Genomic DNA, 18,912 nt, shown 5'->3' with positions numbered 1-18,912 from the left:
TTGAGAGAAATCAAGTAGTGGATTTGTCCTACTTAGATATAGAAGATTAGTTATTGTCTCTCAAATCAATTCAGTTCTCTGTTAGAACATAATCTTTTTTTAGTACGCAACGGTCGATCCCCGCGATTCGATTAGAAGAATAGAGTTGGCCCTGTTTATGAGGGAAACCGGGCCCGAAAACCGATACAAATGCACGGCTTATTCAAGGAAAGCCGTGCGAAAAACCCTGACAAAGAGCATACACACGAACCGAAAAAACAAGCCGCTACCGCAAAGATGAAGACCTCCTCCGCTCCAACGACGCCGAACAGGGAACGGCTCCTTGCGCCAGAATAAGGTAGGCAGAGCGGGGCTTCTTCGACGACCGAAGCCAGAAGAAGTTGCCCCGACAGGAACGGATCGCGCATCGGCAAACCCGTGTAGCACAAAGTTGTCCTCCCTGGCCAGGACCACAGCAAGCAAACTCCGCCGACAAACGAGGTCTCCAAATGCAACGCCTCCAAGAAGGACTCAACGTCCGAGGACATCGCCGTTACCCGACACGGAAACCGGATCAGAGCTTTCGCTCGGAGTCACCTCGTTTGCGAAGGGTGGGAAGTGGCGGAGCTGCACAACGACGCCTTCAAGAAGAAAGCGACGTCCGGAGACGTCGTCGTCACCGGCACCGACCACGTTGACGCAGGGTTTTCACCCGCAGCCACCAAACCCACCGCAGATAGGAGCGAAAAGCCGAGTTTGACCAGAGGCCACCTCCCCACAGCGAGCGCCGGCGAAGCTCGTCGAACGCCACACGCCAAACCACCACCGGGCACCGGCCAGGACGCCGCAACCGCCCCACGCACCGGATTAGGCCCCACCATCCTGTTCACACAATTAGCGGAACAGGACAGCATGCCCATGGCCCGCCAGGCCCAGAATGCCCCACCCCCACATCGCGGACGGCAGCCTCCATGGATCGAGGCCACCTCCACGCATCCCACCTCAGATCGGCAGCGAGGCCAACCGGATCCGACACCACCCGCCCCGGATCCAGTGCTTCCACCTCCAGAACGAGCCACCCCGACGGCCACCACGCGCAGCCCCGCAGAGACGGATTCCACGCGCAACCCCTGCAGATCGATGGCCTCCACACGTCGCCGGCCGCAGCCCCACAGATCGAAGGCGCTTCGCGCGCCTCCAAAGGGCCGGCCTCCTCGCAAGCAGCTTCGTGCCGTTCCGCAAGCAGAGCCCAGATCGGGCCCACCCGACCGCCAGCCTCCAAGATTAGAACATAATCTTGGTTATTAGATGTATAGAGATGAAGGCGGAGTAGAACTACTAACCGTCATGATCGAAAGCAATGGGCCAAACATTTTGGATCGGAGGGAGTATCAGTTTCAAAATTATGTGAAAATGATTCGAATTCACAACACGAGACAGGTCCGCTGATTGTAACAGGTCCTTACCCGTGGAACCTTTCCGAAACTCTCTTCAAAGAGTCGACCTGTAAAGGGTATATAGAAGTTCAGTTGGCAGGAGAAATATTTTGTCTGTAGCTATAATGTCACATGTTTTCATTTTTACATGACTAGCCGAAATGCCCGTGCGCTGCCACGGCCCCAAGATCTCCGCTCCACACATGAAGAGATAGTTTTTTGCTCGTGCCTTGCTACGGAATTCACTGATGTTACAATTCCAACTCTAATAAAGTAAAAGAGAATCAAATTGTTTCCAAATCCAATCAAATGGATTTTCACTTGCAATTTTTGACTGGAGACAACTCACAACGGGCAAGCCAGGTGTGACTCAGTCAAATATGTCATTCTTGGTATCTTTCTTCATCATTTCAGAGATGCCTAAGTATTAGTAACTGTCTCCGTAAACAATTTTTTGCCAATATTATTGCAGTTACTTAACACATGTACATGGACCACTGTTGTTACAGCTGCTTTCTCCATCTTAATGGTTTTAGAGGGTCTTGTCCTAGCAAGCACAAAGTCTACAATCTTTGTAATCCCATGTTTTCTCCTTCTCCCATTACCTACTGTTGGGGGGGCACACCATTGCAGCAGGTTTTTTTTTCTTTTTTTTCGGGGAACAATTGTAGCATGCTAACAAGCACATATTAGTGCAAATGAGCAGGAGGCATGCAGCAATATGCCAGTATACGCTTGTTCGTTGAGTTGATTCCATCACAGCCTTCGGTGGTTCAGTTACAGGAAGAACTGTGTAAAGTCAGATGTAAAGATAAGCTACACAAACAACATGATAAAAGACCAATGCAGAAGAACCGCAACCTATAAAGCTTCCTTACAGAACAAATCATATTCATAATAAATTGATGCGCCAGAATGCCTACCCCATGGCCCCACCCTCCTCCTCCCGAGCCCATCATCCCCTTGGATGGCGACCATGGCTATCAAGGCGGCTCGGGCACAGCGGGGGTCAGAGGATGCGCCTCGAAGGCTACATCGTATAATCTGCAGGTCGCTTCCTCATCTTCCCCCCAACATCGCAGCGATGGCCCGCTTTCCCCAGCGCTCCGCTTCTCCAGACGCGGTGCGGCGTCTGTGCGGTGCCCTCCTTTCCTTATGCTCCCCTTTCTCCACAATGCGGTGCCCTCCCTTCCTCTGCTCCCCTTCCCGGGTGCGGCGCGGGACGCGTCAGCGGAGGGACCGTCGAGATGACGCGGGAATGGGAAAAGGTGAACGGGCGTACCTCGTGACGTACGGAGAGGCGGTGCTGCGCGGCGAGCGGCAGTCGGGCTCGCGCGCGGCGGCGGACGGGGTGCGCGGCGGCGTCCCAGGCTGAGGCGTCTGTAAATCTGTTCGTTCAGGAAGGCCTGTTTCAAGCGGCGACGAGGGATGCGGGCTCGGTGCTCTCCTTCCCGCCGACCTGGACCAAATCAATTCAATCGAGCGAGTGGGTCGGGTCGGGTGGGAAATCACCGGTCGTCGCGGCCTTCGGAGTCACAGAGAGCGACGGTAGCAGCTGTCTGCGGCGAGGAAAGAGAGGAAGGGCAGGAAGCGGCGGTTGGAGTTGGAGGAGGGTGGGGAGGGGGCTGGGTGGAGAGCGGGAGGGGCGCGCGGCGGGGGCGAGAGAGGCGGAGGAGTGAGGGGGCCATGGCGGACCCGGGAGGCGGCTCCGAAGCGGTTGGGATGCCTTGAATCGACGGGACGGCATCAGGGGCGAGAGAAGATTGCGACGGTCTGGGATGCCCTTTTTTGTCGTGCGTGGGCAGGTTGAGGGGTGCGGATGAAGGGAGCTCGAAGAACGACGAAAACGCGCCCGTATTTTTTAGATAGATATAAATACATGATGTTTTCGTTGTCATGATGTAACCCAGAGCAGCTGCCTGTCCATGGTCAGCCCCATTTACCAACATCGATAAAAAAAACCGTTACTCAAAACCGAAAGCCTTCCCGCGCAACACTGCTAAAAACCGAAATCACCTAAAATATTCATGCGGATTTGATTCTTTCAGGTGCCTTGCCGCTAAATTGCTAGCTCCAGTTTGCACCGACGAACAGATCGATGCTCAGTGGAAGACGTGGACGGGCGTAAGCAGCGGCGCGCCGGCGAAGAAGGCCTCGAGGTTGGCGACGACGAGGCGGTCGAGGTCGGCCATGGACTCCGGGGTGAAGACGGCCTTGTGCGGCGTGAGCACCACGTTCTCCATGGCCACCAGCTCCTCCGGCACCCTGGGCTCGTCCTCGAACACGTCCAGCCCGGCCCCCGCGATCCTGCCCTCGGCTAGCGCGCTCACCAGCTCGTCCTCGTCGACGTTCGCCCCGCGCGCGACGTTGACGACCACGCCACCCTCCCCGAGCGCGTCCAGCACGGCCCTGTCCACGACGCGCCGGGTCTCGGCCGTGAGCGCGCAGGCCACGACGAGCGCGTCCGAGTGCGCCGCCAGGTCGCGCGCCGTGGGGAAGAAGCCGTAGCAGGGGAACGAGGGTTTCGGCCCGGCCCGGGAAGTGTAGGAGACGACGCAGCCGAAGGCCCACAGCCGCCTCGCGGTAGCGGACCCGATGCGGCCCAGGCCCACGATGCCCACGCGCTTCCCGCGGAGCCTGGATCCGAGGGGAAGAAGAGAGCTTCCGCCGCCGGGCTGATCCGGCCAGAGGCCACGGCGGATGAATCGGTCGCCGGCGGAGATCCCGCGGAGGACGTCGAGGAGCAGGCCGACGGCGTGGTCGGCGACGTCGGCGGAGTAGATCCCGGCGGCATTGGCGACGGCGACGCCGCGGCGGGCGCACTCGGGGAGGTCGATCGGGTCGAGCCCGGCGCTGACGATCACCACGCAGCGCAGCGACGGGACGGCGTCGAGGAGCCCGGCGTCGACGCGGACGCTGCCGCCGCCGGGGACGACGGCCGCGCGAGGGGGCTCGGCGGAGGCGGCCGCGGCGGCGAGGAAGGCATCGATGGGGAGGGACGAGGCGTGGAGGTCCAGGAGGCGGAAGCGGTCCGCCAGCGTGGCCGGCGCGTTGCGGCAGAGCACGAGCACGGCGGGCGGCGAAGATGGCATCGTTTGTCTTGGCCTCTAGGGGGGAAACGAGACCGAGCGCAGGCGATTTGGCCTGGAGTTTTTGCGATTCGACGATTCTGATGCCATTCTTTTTGTTGCGAGGCGGATGCTGATGCCAGGCGTCGCCATCGGCGGCGCCACCATGAACACGACCAGGCACCAGGCAGGTAGCAGATGACTACTAGTAGGAAACTAGATTTGGGCCTATAATTTTATTTCTTTCCAGAGTTCTGTGTATGTGTAAGTATGGGCCTGAGGGCAGCGATCGAACTGGGCCGTGAAAGCCCAAGCGCGAGCGTCCTTCTTCCCAGTCTTGCAAGAATCCGCCGCCGACGGGATCCCCAAATTTCCTGCTTCTGAGTTCTGACCTTCTCCATCCCCGATGACGCACCAGATTGCGGCGAACGCAGAGTAGGGGGTGAGTTCAAGAGAGGCCGGCTGGAAATCAGGAGGAGGACGCGCGCAGCGCCGGCGACCGGAGGCCAGGGAGGCAGGGAGGAGGAGGACGCGCTCATCGGCGGCGACATTTCCGCGCCGGCGGCGAAGTTGCAGTGGGGCCGTGCGGGCGGCGGAGCCGGGGAGGCGCCGGCAGCTACTTCTCTCCGGTACGTAAGCGGGAACTGAACTAGCAGTGGGAATCGTTAGCCCCATACTGCTAGCTTACAGAGATCAACACCAGTTTATAGACGTGCGCTTCAGCACGATCGGCAACCAAGTAGCACAGAGTTCGATCTAACCAAGTAGCCATTGATTAATGTGTTGCATGATGGTGCTGGAGACCCTAGGAAAATAATGGCATCACAAATAGTTCACATACTCAATACTACAAATCCATGTTCCAGATATTTGTATACACACCAAAAATAACAGATGAATGATTTGCACATTCCAGAAACGACTACAAAATGAAAAATTTAAAAATAAAACATCAGGGAAAATCAATCATGCATAATTTGGACAGAGTATGTTTGGAGACAAAGCAATGTTGGACTCCGCAGGAAAGCCAGAACCTGCTGGCTGCTTGTCCATACTTTGTTGCCCCGTTCAAGCTAGAATTATTAGATGCTCCCCCTGTTCCTATATAAATGTCGTCCTTAAATGCATAGTTCAAGTTCTTATAACTTTGAACACTAAACACACACATAAGTATTCAGATTTGTCACAGTGAAATCAATTTAGTTGTTTGTTTTTGGCAGGTAATTATATTAGTGGATTTTATGCATAGCATATCTTTAAGTCCCTGTCCTAGATCCCAAGGCATTTCTCGCTTCCGGACAATTAGTTTGCGCCCATTCTTCATCTGCAGAAGACACGATAGTTGCATGGCCGGCCTAGATCCCAAAAGACATTACATTTCTCGCTTCTGGACTTTAAGTTTGAGCCCATTCTTCATTTGCAGCAGACACGACAGCTTTGGCTCCACAGCCTGCTGACCATCCAGCAGTACTCCCACCACGTCGAAGTTCCACAGCACAGCAGCGACGATGGTCTTCATCTGACTGATGGCGATGTCCTTGCCAAGACACATCCTTGGCCCCGAGTTGAACGCTAGGAACTTGTGAGACGGCACGTGCCGCAGCTTGCCTCCATCCTTTGATAGCCATCTCTCCGGGTTGTACTCCTGGCAATCCGGGCCCCACAGATCCTCCATTCTACCCATGGAGTAGAGGGAAATGATGACAATGTCACCAGCACGCACCTCATGGCCACTCGGCATCACGTCGCTGCTGACCATTATCTCACGTTCGATTGGGATTGGCGGGTACAGCCTCATGGACTCCAATAAGCTGGCCTGCAGATAGACCAGGGGTTTGAGCTCCTCTGGCTCAAATACCATCATGGCACCTGCATCGAAGGGGGCGGCTGCTTTGCGGGTCGACGCGATGGGTGCAAGTTTGTTGCGGATGCCCAACACGACGTGCGGGTTCTTGGCGAGGTTGTAGAAGACCCACGGCAAGGTTGTGCCGATGGTGTCCCTCCCGGCGATCATGTAGGTGATGAGTGTTGCCTGGAGCAAATGATCGTCGTTTTCGTAGTACTCTGGGTCATTGACATAGTTGGACAGAATGTCAACAACGGATGATGAAGTCACCCTTGCTTGCTGTTCTTCTTCGTTTTCTTCCAGACGGCCAATACTGCAGACCGTCTTCCTCCTCCTCTCCACCATCTCCAGTGTGAACCGGCGAAGCACCCCTTGCGCAGCTGCAAGCCTCCTCTCAGGGCCGACCATTAGGCATCTCATCAGCTTCCAGCAAAACAGTGGTACGATGTGCCGGACGAAGCCCACCTCCATGACCGTGTCCATGGCATCCGCGACTTGCATGGGCGGCATGTCGAGGAGGGACAGGCGGCAGGGGTCCACGCCCAAGACCGTTGTGGCATACAGGTCGAACACAAGCCTCGACACCACATCATTTATGTCGAGCGGAGCACCGGTTCTCGCCATGCGGGCCATGAAGGGCAAGAGGCCTTTCTCCACCTTGTCGTGGCAGCAGTTGGCCATGGAGGCGAGCAACCGTGGGCTGCTCAGAACACTCTGGTACCTCGCTCGCAACCGGCGGCTGGATTCGCCGTCAGCGGTGAAGAGGGAGCCACTCGTGACGTCGAAGATCTGGGCAAATTCCTCGCCCTTGGGATAGTTGGCATGGTTGGAGGTGAAGACGTGCTGGACATTAGCTGGGTCGCAGGTCACGAAGAAACGCGTGGTGCTGGCTATGGGCGCCATGAAGCTGTTCCCCGTGGAAGGTAGGACAGCGGCAATGTAATCATGGAGCCTGTGGAGGTTGACGACGAGGGAAGGGAGAATGCCGGCTATTGGCCAGTTCTGCGGTGGCGGCAGAGAATTCTTTGATCTGGTAGACTTGATGTGTAAGGATAGAACTACGAGTAGCACAACAAGTATGGGGATGAGTAGTTCCGGCAAGAACCAGAATGCCATTCTTACAGGGAGTGTGTGCACTGTGCAGTGGCTGCAGGACATGAAGAGATCGACATGTAATATGTCTTAATTTATAGAGAAGCTCATCATGAACCTGCTATGTGTAATACTCTTCCAAGTTCTGTTATGGGAACTCTTTTAGTACTCAGTTTAATGTTCTTGAAGGAAAGTCTTTTTAGTCCTCAGTTTAAATGGGAGTTCATGAATGTGGCAGTTTTGGCGCTCACTGTTGGTGTGACACATTTATCTAGTGATTCTCAGTATCATTGGCGAGCTAGCTATCAGATTTTGGTTTCCTCTTGATTCCTTCTTCATCGGGCAAGCATGCATGTTCCAGTTGTCCACAAATTATAATTTCAGTGTATACACTGCTAGTATTACGTATATAAACGAAAATTACTGGAGTTCGATAAGTCGACCGCTGTTTCCATGTGTTATAAGGTGCTTCTCGGAGGCCACAAGGGAAGACACACTATTGAGCTTGCGATGATCCAGGTAACTAGATCGGTGTGGAAGCAATTACCTGGGCGTCGTGGGAGCTAAAAACACAGCATGCTTGCAACATATCTTCCCTTGTGATCTATCCAACTATTGTGGTTGATCATCAAATATATCAGAGATTGATCTTTCGGCTGCCTTTTAGAAAGAATAGGCAAAGGACGATCTCAATTCTCAAACAAAAAAGCAGAAATCGACAGAGGCATTTAGCAAGGCACATGGTCGTGCTCCGCCGCCAAATCGGCGTTTTAACTGCTGCCTAAAGCAGCAATAAGAGCAGCTTTCTGCAAAACTGCCTTTGTTTCACCATTCTCGAATGGCATGATCTCATGCCTAATTCAGTTCAGTCAGATGGCATGCTGCACAGGCACAGCTGCAGTTTCACTATTTACTTCTTGTATTAACCCTGCTGCTTTAGTTAACAAATTTCACAAATTTAAATGATGGAACCATCACCCAATAAAACATATCACAGTCCCACCAATCTACGATTTTTCTTTATCTTTACTAGTCTTTACTACTCCGTCCGATCGGAGGGAGTAACAAACAGTTCTTAATTTACAGTTGGTAGGGTGTCTTCTCTACACATTCTAAAAATTAGACTCCTCAAATCTAATATGCTCACCATTCCAGAAATTAAGCTCTCAAATCTGTTACACTTTTAAAACTAATTAAGGTTTGACAGCATTCATATCATCATTTATGCATTTATAATTTTGGCTAACAATTAGAACTTTATAAAATGTTGTGAAACCAACACCCCGAACCTCTTTAAATCAACCCACATATATATTTATCCAGTGGGTTGGAATATTTTCACAAGTTCAGATAATTATAATGTGAGCCCATGCAAAATTTAAAGATTTTTGGAAACTGTTTGGATGGCCAAAAAATTATTCCTATTCAAATATATTTGAAATATAGTAAATCTATTTCAGATTCAATCAAACGTGTATTGAGATTTGGATATCTTGGTAAGCACAAATATATATTTTGGGGTATTTTTTTTCCAAATCTTTAAAACGAGCTTTCGGAATTTATTTATAAATCATATTTGAATTTAAATGATTTTAAATTCGAAGATTTCTACTCACTCCGTTCCGAATTAACTGACGTTGATTTGCATAAGAATCAATACAAATCCACGTGAGTCAATTCGGAACGGAGGGAGTAAATGATTTGACACCCTTAAAGTACGTATATAAAAAATTGTTTCGAACTTACATTTAAATTGGACAAGTTTTTGGAGTTGATTTGGGCCTGCCAATGATGTACCCAAAATTTGGACAGATTTCAGTAACAACAAAATACCCAAATCCTGGCATGTGGGACCCTTTTGACCCAGTCCACCCTTGACCAGGCCTTTTGACTAGTTTGGACCGTTGCCAGATATTTCCCTGACTGGTGACCCACCTGTCTTTTCCCTCCTATACTGTGTGGCGCGTGAGCGCTTTCCTTCCCGACCGGCGCCATGGAGCCGTCCCGTCAGGCGGGACCGGCCGCCGTCCTGCTCGCCACCCCATTATTGCCCTCCCTCTTCTCCTTCTTATCCCCGGCGCCTCCTCCCTCTACATTTCCTTTCTCCCCCGATCGAACTCTCCCCATTTTCTTCTCCACTCCGCCAACTCCTTCCCCTCCGGCGAGCTTCGCCCCACCTCCCCCGTGGCTGCCTCTCCCCGCGCTGAGGACCGCGAGCACCGCAGCACCATCCCGCGACCGCGCCGCCTGGACGACGCCGGCCGTCCTCACCGTCCCCGGCCCCGCCTCCGCCTCCGCGCCGCTCCGTAGATCTCCGACTCGCCCCTGGGAAGCTGGCGCCGCACCCGGTCGGAGATCCGCGAGCCCGAGCCGTCCCCGGCCGTCAGCCTCGGTCGCCGGCTCTTCCCCGACCGATCTCGCATTCTTCATCGCGGTAAGCTACACATCCTCGAAAGAATTGTTGTGCGAGATCCTGCTGGTGACTTTGTCGCGGCGGGGTGTCGTAAGTATAACTGCAGGTTTGAGCCGGCGGTGGTCAGAACGAGTGGCAGTACATGGAGATCGAGACTGACGGCCAGTCAGTTTTCAGTGCCTGGGCGAGTAAAGTCTGAGATTAAACAGGGGTGTGGCCAGATTATTCAGGAATCAGGAGATGAAATCGGTGAACTCCTCTTTGCAGGATTTTAAGTTGCGTTTTCTTAGGGAGAAGTGCTAATAAAGTGGCACGTGGTCGTGCTCGTGCTGCTCTTTCTCTAATAGACCATTTTGTTTTTTTTACATTATCCTTGATTTTCTGGTTTCAAAAAAGTTAGAATCATACAATAGATTAGTTTTAACATTAGTTACGTATGAGTATGCTAATTAACCTGACAAGTATATACGAATAAATTGGTGACCGAATGTATTTAAAAACATCGACGTGTCTTTTTGTTGGTGTACGATGCCCTTCTCTAATATGGGTAGCAAATACATACGACTAACATTTTACACCTTAGTCCATTGATCCCCTAATTTTGGTGTTGTTACTCGATGACAACAATAATAGACATTCAGTTTATCATTGCCAACTTCTAAAAGAAAGTTATGCAAATCTTGTACTCCCTCCGTCCCATTTAAAAAAAAAATGAAATATGTGTATGAAAATGGTCTTATATGCTAAACAAAAATGTCCATATATACAAAAGACAATGTTAACTTGGTTGACAGAGTGTGATTGCACAATCCCAGTACTCAAGGTTTAAGCCCTCGTATTCGATTCTTAGGGCATGGCCGACCTGGGTCGACCCTAGATCAAATACTAGTACCGAGTCTGCAAAAAACAGTCTATTTTAAACCCTCAATGTATCGATATGTTGATTTAACCTTCTCTAGCTAGCCCGTAGAAACGATTCCTGGATCAATCAGTTGATTTCCCTCGGCCTGATTCATCTAGTTTGCTAAATGGAGTAAATTAAAAAGAACCACCATTACAGGCTAGTGTTTCACATCGGTACCATTTTATGTTTTAGTTGCTCAAAACCATCGGATTACGCTAACTGTTCGGGTGCTAGCAAATAACCCCGAATCTGATGAGGTGGGCCCACATGTCAGGTCCTAGCTGGCACCACGTCAGCTGGTGGGCTGTTTGACTCGTCCGCACATGCACGCTGTCACCGCTTGCAGGCCCGCGCGAACCGCCGCCTTAGCCCTTAGCCTCCACACGCGGCCGCCGGACTTCACCTCCACACGCGCACGCGTTGTTCGCCCCCATGCGCTGCCGCTCGCTCTGCTCGTGCTCGCTACAGCACCCGCGCGAGGCTGCTCGCGTTGCTCGCCCCCACGCCGTCCCTCGCTGAGCGCGCCGTCACGGGCTGGCCGCGCACCGCCCAGCCGCTGCCGTTGCCGCGCGAGGCCGCACCGTTGTTGACATGCGGGCCGCGCCGTGTCAGGCCGCGTGCGCGCGCCGCCGCTGCCTCACCACGGGCGAGCCGCCGCCGTTGTGCGGCCATCCCACCAACGCCGCCTCGTGCACGCGCACGCGCCCCGCACCACCGCCCGTATCAGCCGCGTCACTGGGCGGGGGCGGCGCATAGTTTCCACGGCGGCGGTGGCATGCGCCGGCGTAGCGACAGCAGCGGGAGGCGACATTTCTTGCGAGGACGTGCAGAGCAGCGGTGACGGCAGTTCGCGCGGAACAGAGCACTGGCGATGCCGAAGGGAGAGCTCGGGGGCGGCAGCGGCGGGTGATCTCGGAAGGCAATGGCAGTAGATCTCAGGCGGCGGGAGGGGGGGGGGAGATCTCGTGGCAGCGCCGCCACAGCGGGGGATGTCCGGCCGCGCGCATGGGGGTTTCCATCGATGTGGACTGTGGTTCAGTTGATTGCCACGGTGGCCTGACTAGTGGGTCCTCCCTATCAATTTTCGGATTTTCCGCTAACAACCACAGACTTTGTGTAATCGTGTGGTTTTTAGCAACTAAAACGTAAACTGGTACCGATGTGAAACCCTAGCCTGTAATGTGGTGTTTTTTTTAATTTACTCTTGCTAAATGATTTAATCAGTGGATCAAAATGCCAATGAATTACGCTAAAAAAATGCCAATTGGATCTAGTACAGTCTTCAAGATGTAGTGCCGTCCTTCAAAGAAGTCTAGATGATGGCGCCAGACCAATTTCTATCCATCACTTCTTGCTAGATGCGGAGCCTCTGTCTGGAAACCCCCTTCGTCATCTCCGTCGACGACATCCATGCGGCCGTGCAAGTGCAGCATAGCAAGTCGGACATTTTTTTTTTTGAGAGCAGCAAGTCGGACATTTAATCGGTCTTTTTCCGGACGGCCCGGCCTGCATGCCAGGCCCGGGAAGGACTTGGCCCGGTACACAACTAAACAGGTCGGCCAGGGGCTGCGGCCCGCCTCGTGCGGTGCTGGGGCCTGGATCTCGAGCTTGTGTGCTGGTGCGGCCTGAACCGTTTAGTTTTTTAAAGAGGAGTTTTTTTTCTAGTTATTCTATATTTGGTCAATCATTTTCTGAACCAACCCATTTTTTCCTTCTTTAGCCCATCACCTCTCCTCCTTCTGGCCCTACCCAGCCCTTTTTATTTTTTTGTTTTTCTATTTAAAAAATTGATCAAAATAACAAGCCAGCTTATACTGATCTCAGGGATTGGGAGGTAGATATCTCGATCAGGTCTAAAACATACTCCATACTATCTACGAAAACTAGTCCCACCGGTGACCGGTCAGATCATTTTCAAAAGGATGGGCTAGATCTGGAATTCGGCGGTAGGCTCGGGGTGCGGCCCTGGTTAATGAGCCACAACGGCAATGGTTTCGTCTCAGACGAGTTTCTTATGAGGTCCATAAAGTTGTTGTGCATAGAGATAGGCGGCGGTCGATGATTTAGGCACAAAGACTTACAAGAGTTTTCTCGTATATTTTTTTCATTTAGTAGTCTTGTGCAATTGTCAGGGGCAGGTGTCTTCTAGAGTTCTCTTTGTTGTGTATTTTTTGTTATCTTTGCTGTGTACGTGCCTTGTATCTTGTATTCATGTTATGAACGATACATGCATGCTTCTAAACGAAAAAATTATCATTTTCCACAGCCACTCTCCCCGTCTGAACTAGTCAACGTTTTCTTCTTCCCCATCCTTGTCCTGACTTCTTTCCGATGGCTTCTCTCTGTACTACTCCGTCTCAGCTGCTTCTTCCACCCATCCCTGATTTCTTCCCGATGGCTCTGTCTGTAGCTCTCGGAGCCTGCCCTGCGCGTGGCGTCGGGCGGCGGAGGGAATGGCAGCAGGCAAGGCAGGCACCACTTCCCCCAACGCTTCCTCCAAGAGTACTCTCCGCCACCGGACGCACCCCCGCCGCCGCCCGCCTCTCCCATTTGCGATGCCCGCGCGCCGGATGCCGTCTCCGGCGAGCTCCCGGACTACACCACCCAAATCACAAGGCGCTCTCCGGCTGCCGCGGTCTGAGATCGGGGCAGATCGGATAGAAGAGCAGGAGATCGGAGACGCGGAGCCTCGAGCGTGGGCTCCAGTTGCGCCACGAGCCGATCCATCTAATTGAGCCGGGTCTTCAAAAAATTTCTGAAGCACCGGTATCCTCGAAAGGCAGAGGTCGGCTCTAGATATTCCTACACCTGCTTACTCTTTCAACTTGTAGACACAAATTTGGGCTGTCATTTTTTTTCCAGAAATAAATCATTTTTGGGTCCCATCTGCTTCTTTTTCTTTCAAAACAATATTCACTTGACTTGTAGAAAAGATAAATACTTCCTCCGTTTCTAACTTCTTGTCATTGTTTTAGTTCAAATTTGAAACAACCCGGTCAAAAGAGAAAGATATTTCACCTTCTAAGAAAAAATATCTAAATGTCAAATAAATTATGCACACAATATCTATTAGTTATTTGGACATATAAAAAATGTTCTACCATGTCAAATAAATTGTTCCCATTAATCCTAAAAACAATCACCTTGAATTTACGTCAGAAAACTTTTATTGAAACATATTTATGTATTTAAAAAATCATAAACTTTTATTCTAAGTCTATGATGTAGCCCTTAGCCCCTTTTTTTTGTCTTTATTCTAGCCTTTGGTCTTTATTCACTTTTTTCACGGATTCTTTCGCAGGCACTATTTGCACATACACAGCTAAGTCGACATGGGAGTTATTGCGAACATTACCGCGGAGATCAATAGCCAAAGATTCCAGTTTATCCGCATTGAAGCACTGGTTCTCATCGGCATTGTTGTCTTGTTCCTCCTCCTTGTCCTCGGCTGGTACCGTCGGCAGTGCAGCCATGAGGCAGTCAAGATCATTGTTTGGGGAGCCTACACGGTCTCGTACACCTTGGTGAGCTACACCATGGGATTGATGCAGTCTTACCACGTGGGCAGTAGCTTATTCGCGGTGTGGGCCGTTTGCTTGATGCTGATCCTAGGAAATGTTGACTCCCTCTCAGCCTATAGCTTGCATGATAATGATAACTGGAAGAGGATATACATCCAGCAGCTTGTCCAGTCCTTCTGGGTTGGTGGGCTAGTAGATGCATACGGGGAGAGCGATTTCTCTATCCCACTGTGGATCTTATTCATAATTTCTATGTACACTACTTCAACGCTAACGAGGTCCTTTCAATCAGCAAGCAAATCTTACAATCTTCCTCGCTGCACAAAATGGGTGGCAGACTACATGAGGTATGAGCACGAGCTGGAAAACACTGTTGTGCCAAACCCCATACACATGCACGGGTACCGTTATATAGTTACTGGAGAACATGTTGAGACAATATGCCAGCCGCCAGACTACTTGTTCAGATTCAAGCCAGATGAGACCAAGTTAATCACAGTGGAACAGATCTGGAAATGCAACGCGAAGCTGCTACATCACCAGTATCGAGAGAGCTCAAGACTAAAAGACATTTGCCTCTCCATGGCCCTGTCCAAGATGCTCAAGCGTAGGTTCGCTGGCTTTGATCTCGCGGAATCAAAGCTTCAGAAGACACATGATTTCGTGTTCAAAGGACTACTTGACAGTGACAACACTTATGAGCGAGCCTTCAGGGTCATTGAGGTGGAACTAGGATTTGTGCATGACTTCTTCTACACAAAGTACCATGTATTGTTTGCTAGCCACGACGAGCGCTCTTCTGCCATCATTTCACCTGTATTGTCATTACCGTTTTGCCTGTGGCTGGCATATATGCTTTTCCAGCGTTTCCGAGCACCTCAAGACGAAATAACAGTCGGCAGGAGCAGCACAAGAAACGATGCTTTGGTAACCATGATAATAGTGCTTGGAATTGCATTGCTGCAGCTATTGCAGCTCTACTTTTACATTGCTTCAGATTGGTTCAAGGTGTACTTGATTTCCAAGTATGTGACGATGCCTAGATGGCAGAGCAATGAAAAGATTCAGAAGATAATTGCATTCATCGTGAGTTGGAAGTCTTTTCGCCACTGGGAGAATAAGGTTGGGCAGTACTCTTTACTGCACACATTCAGTTGTACGCGAAGAAAATGGAATGCTCTCTGCCGTCGGACAGCCGGCCTTGTTGAAGAGACCAGAAAAGGCCGTGCAAAGAAGGCCATTGAAAATCTGCCCAATGAGCTAAAGCAAGCAGTGATAAACTCGTTGGTCAGAAGTTCTGGACGGCTGACGAATGGGGCCACATCGCTGAGAGCCAATCGAGCTGAGCAATTCCTGTGGGCATGTACTGGTCTTCCAACCGTGACCCACACCATATTGATCTGGCACATTGCTACAACTCTCTGTGATGAGGCACTGGGTGCAAGAGTCGGACTCGGAGACCGACTCCCCAATGAATGTGGTGACGGCAGGGAGATGAGATCCCACGCCTCGGTCGCCTCCACCTTGTCAAAATATTGCGCATACTTGGTAGCATTTGAGCCAAAGCTGCTGCCAGATCACAGCTATGACTCCACAGTTATCTTTGACTCACTGGTTGATGAAGCCAGTGTGCTGCTTGCAGGTGATGTGTCAATGCAGCAGCGGTACCGCACTTTGATGTCCTTGGATGCTGGCCCGGAAGACAAACGCCTCATCATGATTGGCGCTCAGCTAGGGAGGCAGCTGATGGAGTTGGTCACTGACCCGGCGCTGCGATGGAAGATACTTTCAGAGTTCTGGGCAGAGATGATGCTATACATCACGCCATCAAGCGAGGCCACCGCACACCTGGAGACGCTGACAAGGGGAGGAGAGTTCATCACGCACCTGTGGACTCTTCTTACGCATGCTGGAATACTGGATCGAGAAGACTCTTACGGGACACCTTGAATTCAAATGATTTGAGGCCGCCCACTGGATCTCCTTTCATTGGAGAAATTAAAATCGCATTTGATGTTTTATATATTTCTGAACTTCCGCTGTTGGTACACGTATTTCATATGTATGATCGCTATAACAAACTCTGTTGTGGTCTTTATTTTGTGAAGGATGGCATGTCCAAGTTATGTAATTTTGTACTGCCAGCAGCTAGGATGTCTAGAACAGTGTGATTAACTGATGTTTCTCACAAACTAACTATGGGTTGTGCTCCTCGCAAAACAATACAGATAATTGGTTTTGCAGCAAGTGATGAAAAGTTGGAAGAGAAGTGCCTCCATGAAATTTCAACTATTTCTGCACGAATCTGAAAGTGGCAATGCTTTTTTTTTTAGCGAATTGCTTAGTTATAATTGAGGGCAAATTGGTCACCATCTTTCCAGCTTTGGGCCTGCACCCAAGCCCATGTTATGATGGGCTGGAACCGTCGTGACGTCATGGTATCCATATCCATCTTGGACGACCAACGCTTTGCCGCAGATCTGCTATAGTGGGTCGACGCGGCCCAAAATCATCGCCGTCAGCGCAAGTCCTAGCAGACAGCTCAGCAAGGTGCCACCGTAGAAACGGTTTGATACCTAAAATCAACCCGAAGATGTTGCATCAAGGCCATGCAGCTGCCATCTGACTGAACTGAATTAGACATGCATGCATGAGATCATGCCATTCGCGAGAATGGTCAATGGTGAAACAAAAGGCAGTTTTGCAGAACATCAAAATTTATTCTGGACCAAGGATGCTTCCAGCAGCAGTTAAAACCCCGATTTGGCGGCGGAGCACGACCACGTGACTTGCTAGCCTCTGTCGCTTTTTACTGTTTTGTTTAAGATCCTCTTTTGCCATCTAAAGTTTCTTTAGATGCCCAAATGTCGCTAAAGAATTTTCTCTGTTATAAATCTGTCAGTCAAATTAGGGTACAAATATTACCACTACAATGAGTTGACTGCTAAGTAATAGATAAACAATTGTCCATGTTTTCATATTGACCAAAATACCCTTAGTCCACAAATCAGAAAAAAAAAATCCTACAGAAAAAGTTAAGTATACCTGTTGTTCTTCTCGACAACAATTAGAGTAAGGGATGCCAATGCTCGAAAACATAAGTGTGTGTATAAAAGTAGGGCGTGTACGCCTGTCTTATAACGAATGTCGTCGTACACTTGGACAAGTTGACACGTCGATATTTTTTGAATAGATTCGGTCGACCCTGCGGGTACGACTTAATCCTATGCTAGGAAAGGCTTCGAGGGGGTTATTAGCCAAATCACCTTTAGTGAGAGATTCGCCGGGCCCGCCTCGTACTTGGACCGAACGTGTTTTTCCAAGTATCGATGTTAGGATAGTTAAGAATAGTGTTTTGCCGTAAGGAGCCCGTAGGCCAATCTCTTGTATATATATATCGCAACAGATACATACATCATACATATGGCTAGTACAGATATGGCAAGTACAGATATGGCATGTACACATATGGCAAGTAAAATTAGCTACAATCACATACTAATCAATCTACCGATTCCTTTAACAAGGATACCCTCGGAACTCTAACCCAATCCCTTCTTCTTCGAGCCCGTGCTAACCAAGGTTAGCTTAGAGCCTCGAAACTAGAATCCCCTAGAAGGCTTCCTCGAGGCCGGTCGACTTTTAGTCGAAAGCGGTGCTCGAGAGCGAACCTTGAGAGAGCACTCTAGCCCTCTCCCCTTAAGTTTATTCAAATTGAGAGTGAATGATACATGCCCCCATGGGGGGTATTTATAGCCTAGGAATCCATGACAAAAGACCATGGCTACTCTTGAGGGAGAGAGAAAAGTGGGGGCAAAGTGGTAAAAGTAACTCCTTGGTCCATACCTTTTGTGTGTGCACCAAGTGGGAAAAGTAGGAGTTGGTCAATGGTCCACCATGGATCAAAAGCCTCATCCCTACACCCCTTTTGCCCCTTACTCTAACTCATTCCACCCTTTGACCATGGCATTAGAGGCTTGACTTGTTGACTTGTCTTTCTTTGCCATGTATGATTGACTACGCCACGTTGACATCTTGACTCATGTTGAAAAATGTTGACCTAGTCGTCGCCATGTAGGATTTACGGCCCGGCCCATATAAGGGTTTTATTTTACTACAACAATACCCATGCCCAAATCCCGTCAGGCCTTTCTCTCCCCAAGGCGTTTTGGCGGCGACGTTCTCCCACGGCTGGCGAGGCGGCAGCCATGGAGGAGAAAGGGCAGCGGGCGTGCAAGGCTTGTGCTCGCCAGCCATGGCTGTAGCAGAGGCAACCTCGAGAAAGAGATTTAAGGAGATGGGGTAAGGCAACTGAAATTTTCAATTTTTTATGCCCAAATCATTATTATTTCATGTATTTGCTAAAGTTTACTCCAAAATTGTGTATTACCGACATCTTAAAAATCCGGAATTATAAGTTTTCTAAAATGAATACTTTGCACACTGCCTAGGGGCAAAATTGTCCTTTAATCTCTTACTTATGGTCAACTCACAATAGTTGTATATTTGTACCCCATGTGAAATTGGAGCGGCAAATTTGGAACAGAAAAATTCCAAATTTGATGAACCACGATAGTTGGATCATAAGGGAAGGGAAGGTATGTTACAACCATGCCGTGCTTTTAATTAGCTCCCACAACGCCTAGTAATTTA

At 50.4% G+C, this 18,912-nt stretch overlaps 3 protein-coding genes across 5 annotated transcripts; 1 reads left to right on the top strand and 2 right to left on the bottom strand.

Moving 5' to 3' along the window:
• Positions 1–1,781: 1,781 nt before the first annotated feature.
• On the bottom strand, positions 1,782–4,704 carry LOC106866341 (glyoxylate/hydroxypyruvate reductase HPR3-like). Of its 3 annotated transcripts, none has more exons than XM_024462259.1 (2): positions 2,339–4,704; positions 1,782–2,204 (listed from the first exon to the last, which is right to left on the bottom strand). In XM_024462259.1, exon 1 carries the CDS (start codon positions 4,505–4,507, stop codon positions 3,518–3,520), a length of 990 nt encoding a protein of 329 aa, XP_024318027.1. In that variant the 5' UTR covers positions 4,508–4,704; the 3' UTR covers positions 1,782–2,204; positions 2,339–3,517. The 3 variants fall into 3 exon arrangements, with proteins under 3 accessions (XP_024318027.1, XP_024318028.1, XP_024318026.1); XM_024462260.1 differs by having other exon boundaries at positions 2,698–4,704; XM_024462258.1 differs by having other exon boundaries at positions 1,797–2,609; positions 2,698–4,704.
• Positions 4,705–5,847: 1,143 nt separating this feature from the next.
• LOC100829305 (alkane hydroxylase MAH1) lies at positions 5,848–7,786 on the bottom strand. The gene has a single exon (XM_003571540.4). It carries the CDS (start codon positions 7,485–7,487, stop codon positions 5,856–5,858), a length of 1,632 nt encoding a protein of 543 aa, XP_003571588.2. The 5' UTR covers positions 7,488–7,786; the 3' UTR covers positions 5,848–5,855.
• A 5,237-nt stretch (positions 7,787–13,023) lies between these two features.
• On the top strand, positions 13,024–16,390 carry LOC100829005. The gene is made up of 2 exons (XM_003571539.4): positions 13,024–13,523; positions 14,040–16,390. The coding sequence occupies exon 2, from the start codon at positions 14,071–14,073 to the stop codon at positions 16,207–16,209; it is 2,139 nt and encodes a 712-aa protein (XP_003571587.3). The 5' UTR covers positions 13,024–13,523; positions 14,040–14,070; the 3' UTR covers positions 16,210–16,390.
• Positions 16,391–18,912: the final 2,522 nt, after the last annotated feature.

This window comes from Brachypodium distachyon, chromosome 3 (assembly GCF_000005505.3).
Source record: "Brachypodium distachyon strain Bd21 chromosome 3, Brachypodium_distachyon_v3.0, whole genome shotgun sequence".
Lineage (NCBI taxonomy): Eukaryota > Viridiplantae > Streptophyta > Magnoliopsida > Poales > Poaceae > Brachypodium > Brachypodium distachyon.
The sequence above is the reverse complement of the archived record's forward strand: the minus strand, read 5'-3'. Positions and strand labels throughout refer to the sequence as shown.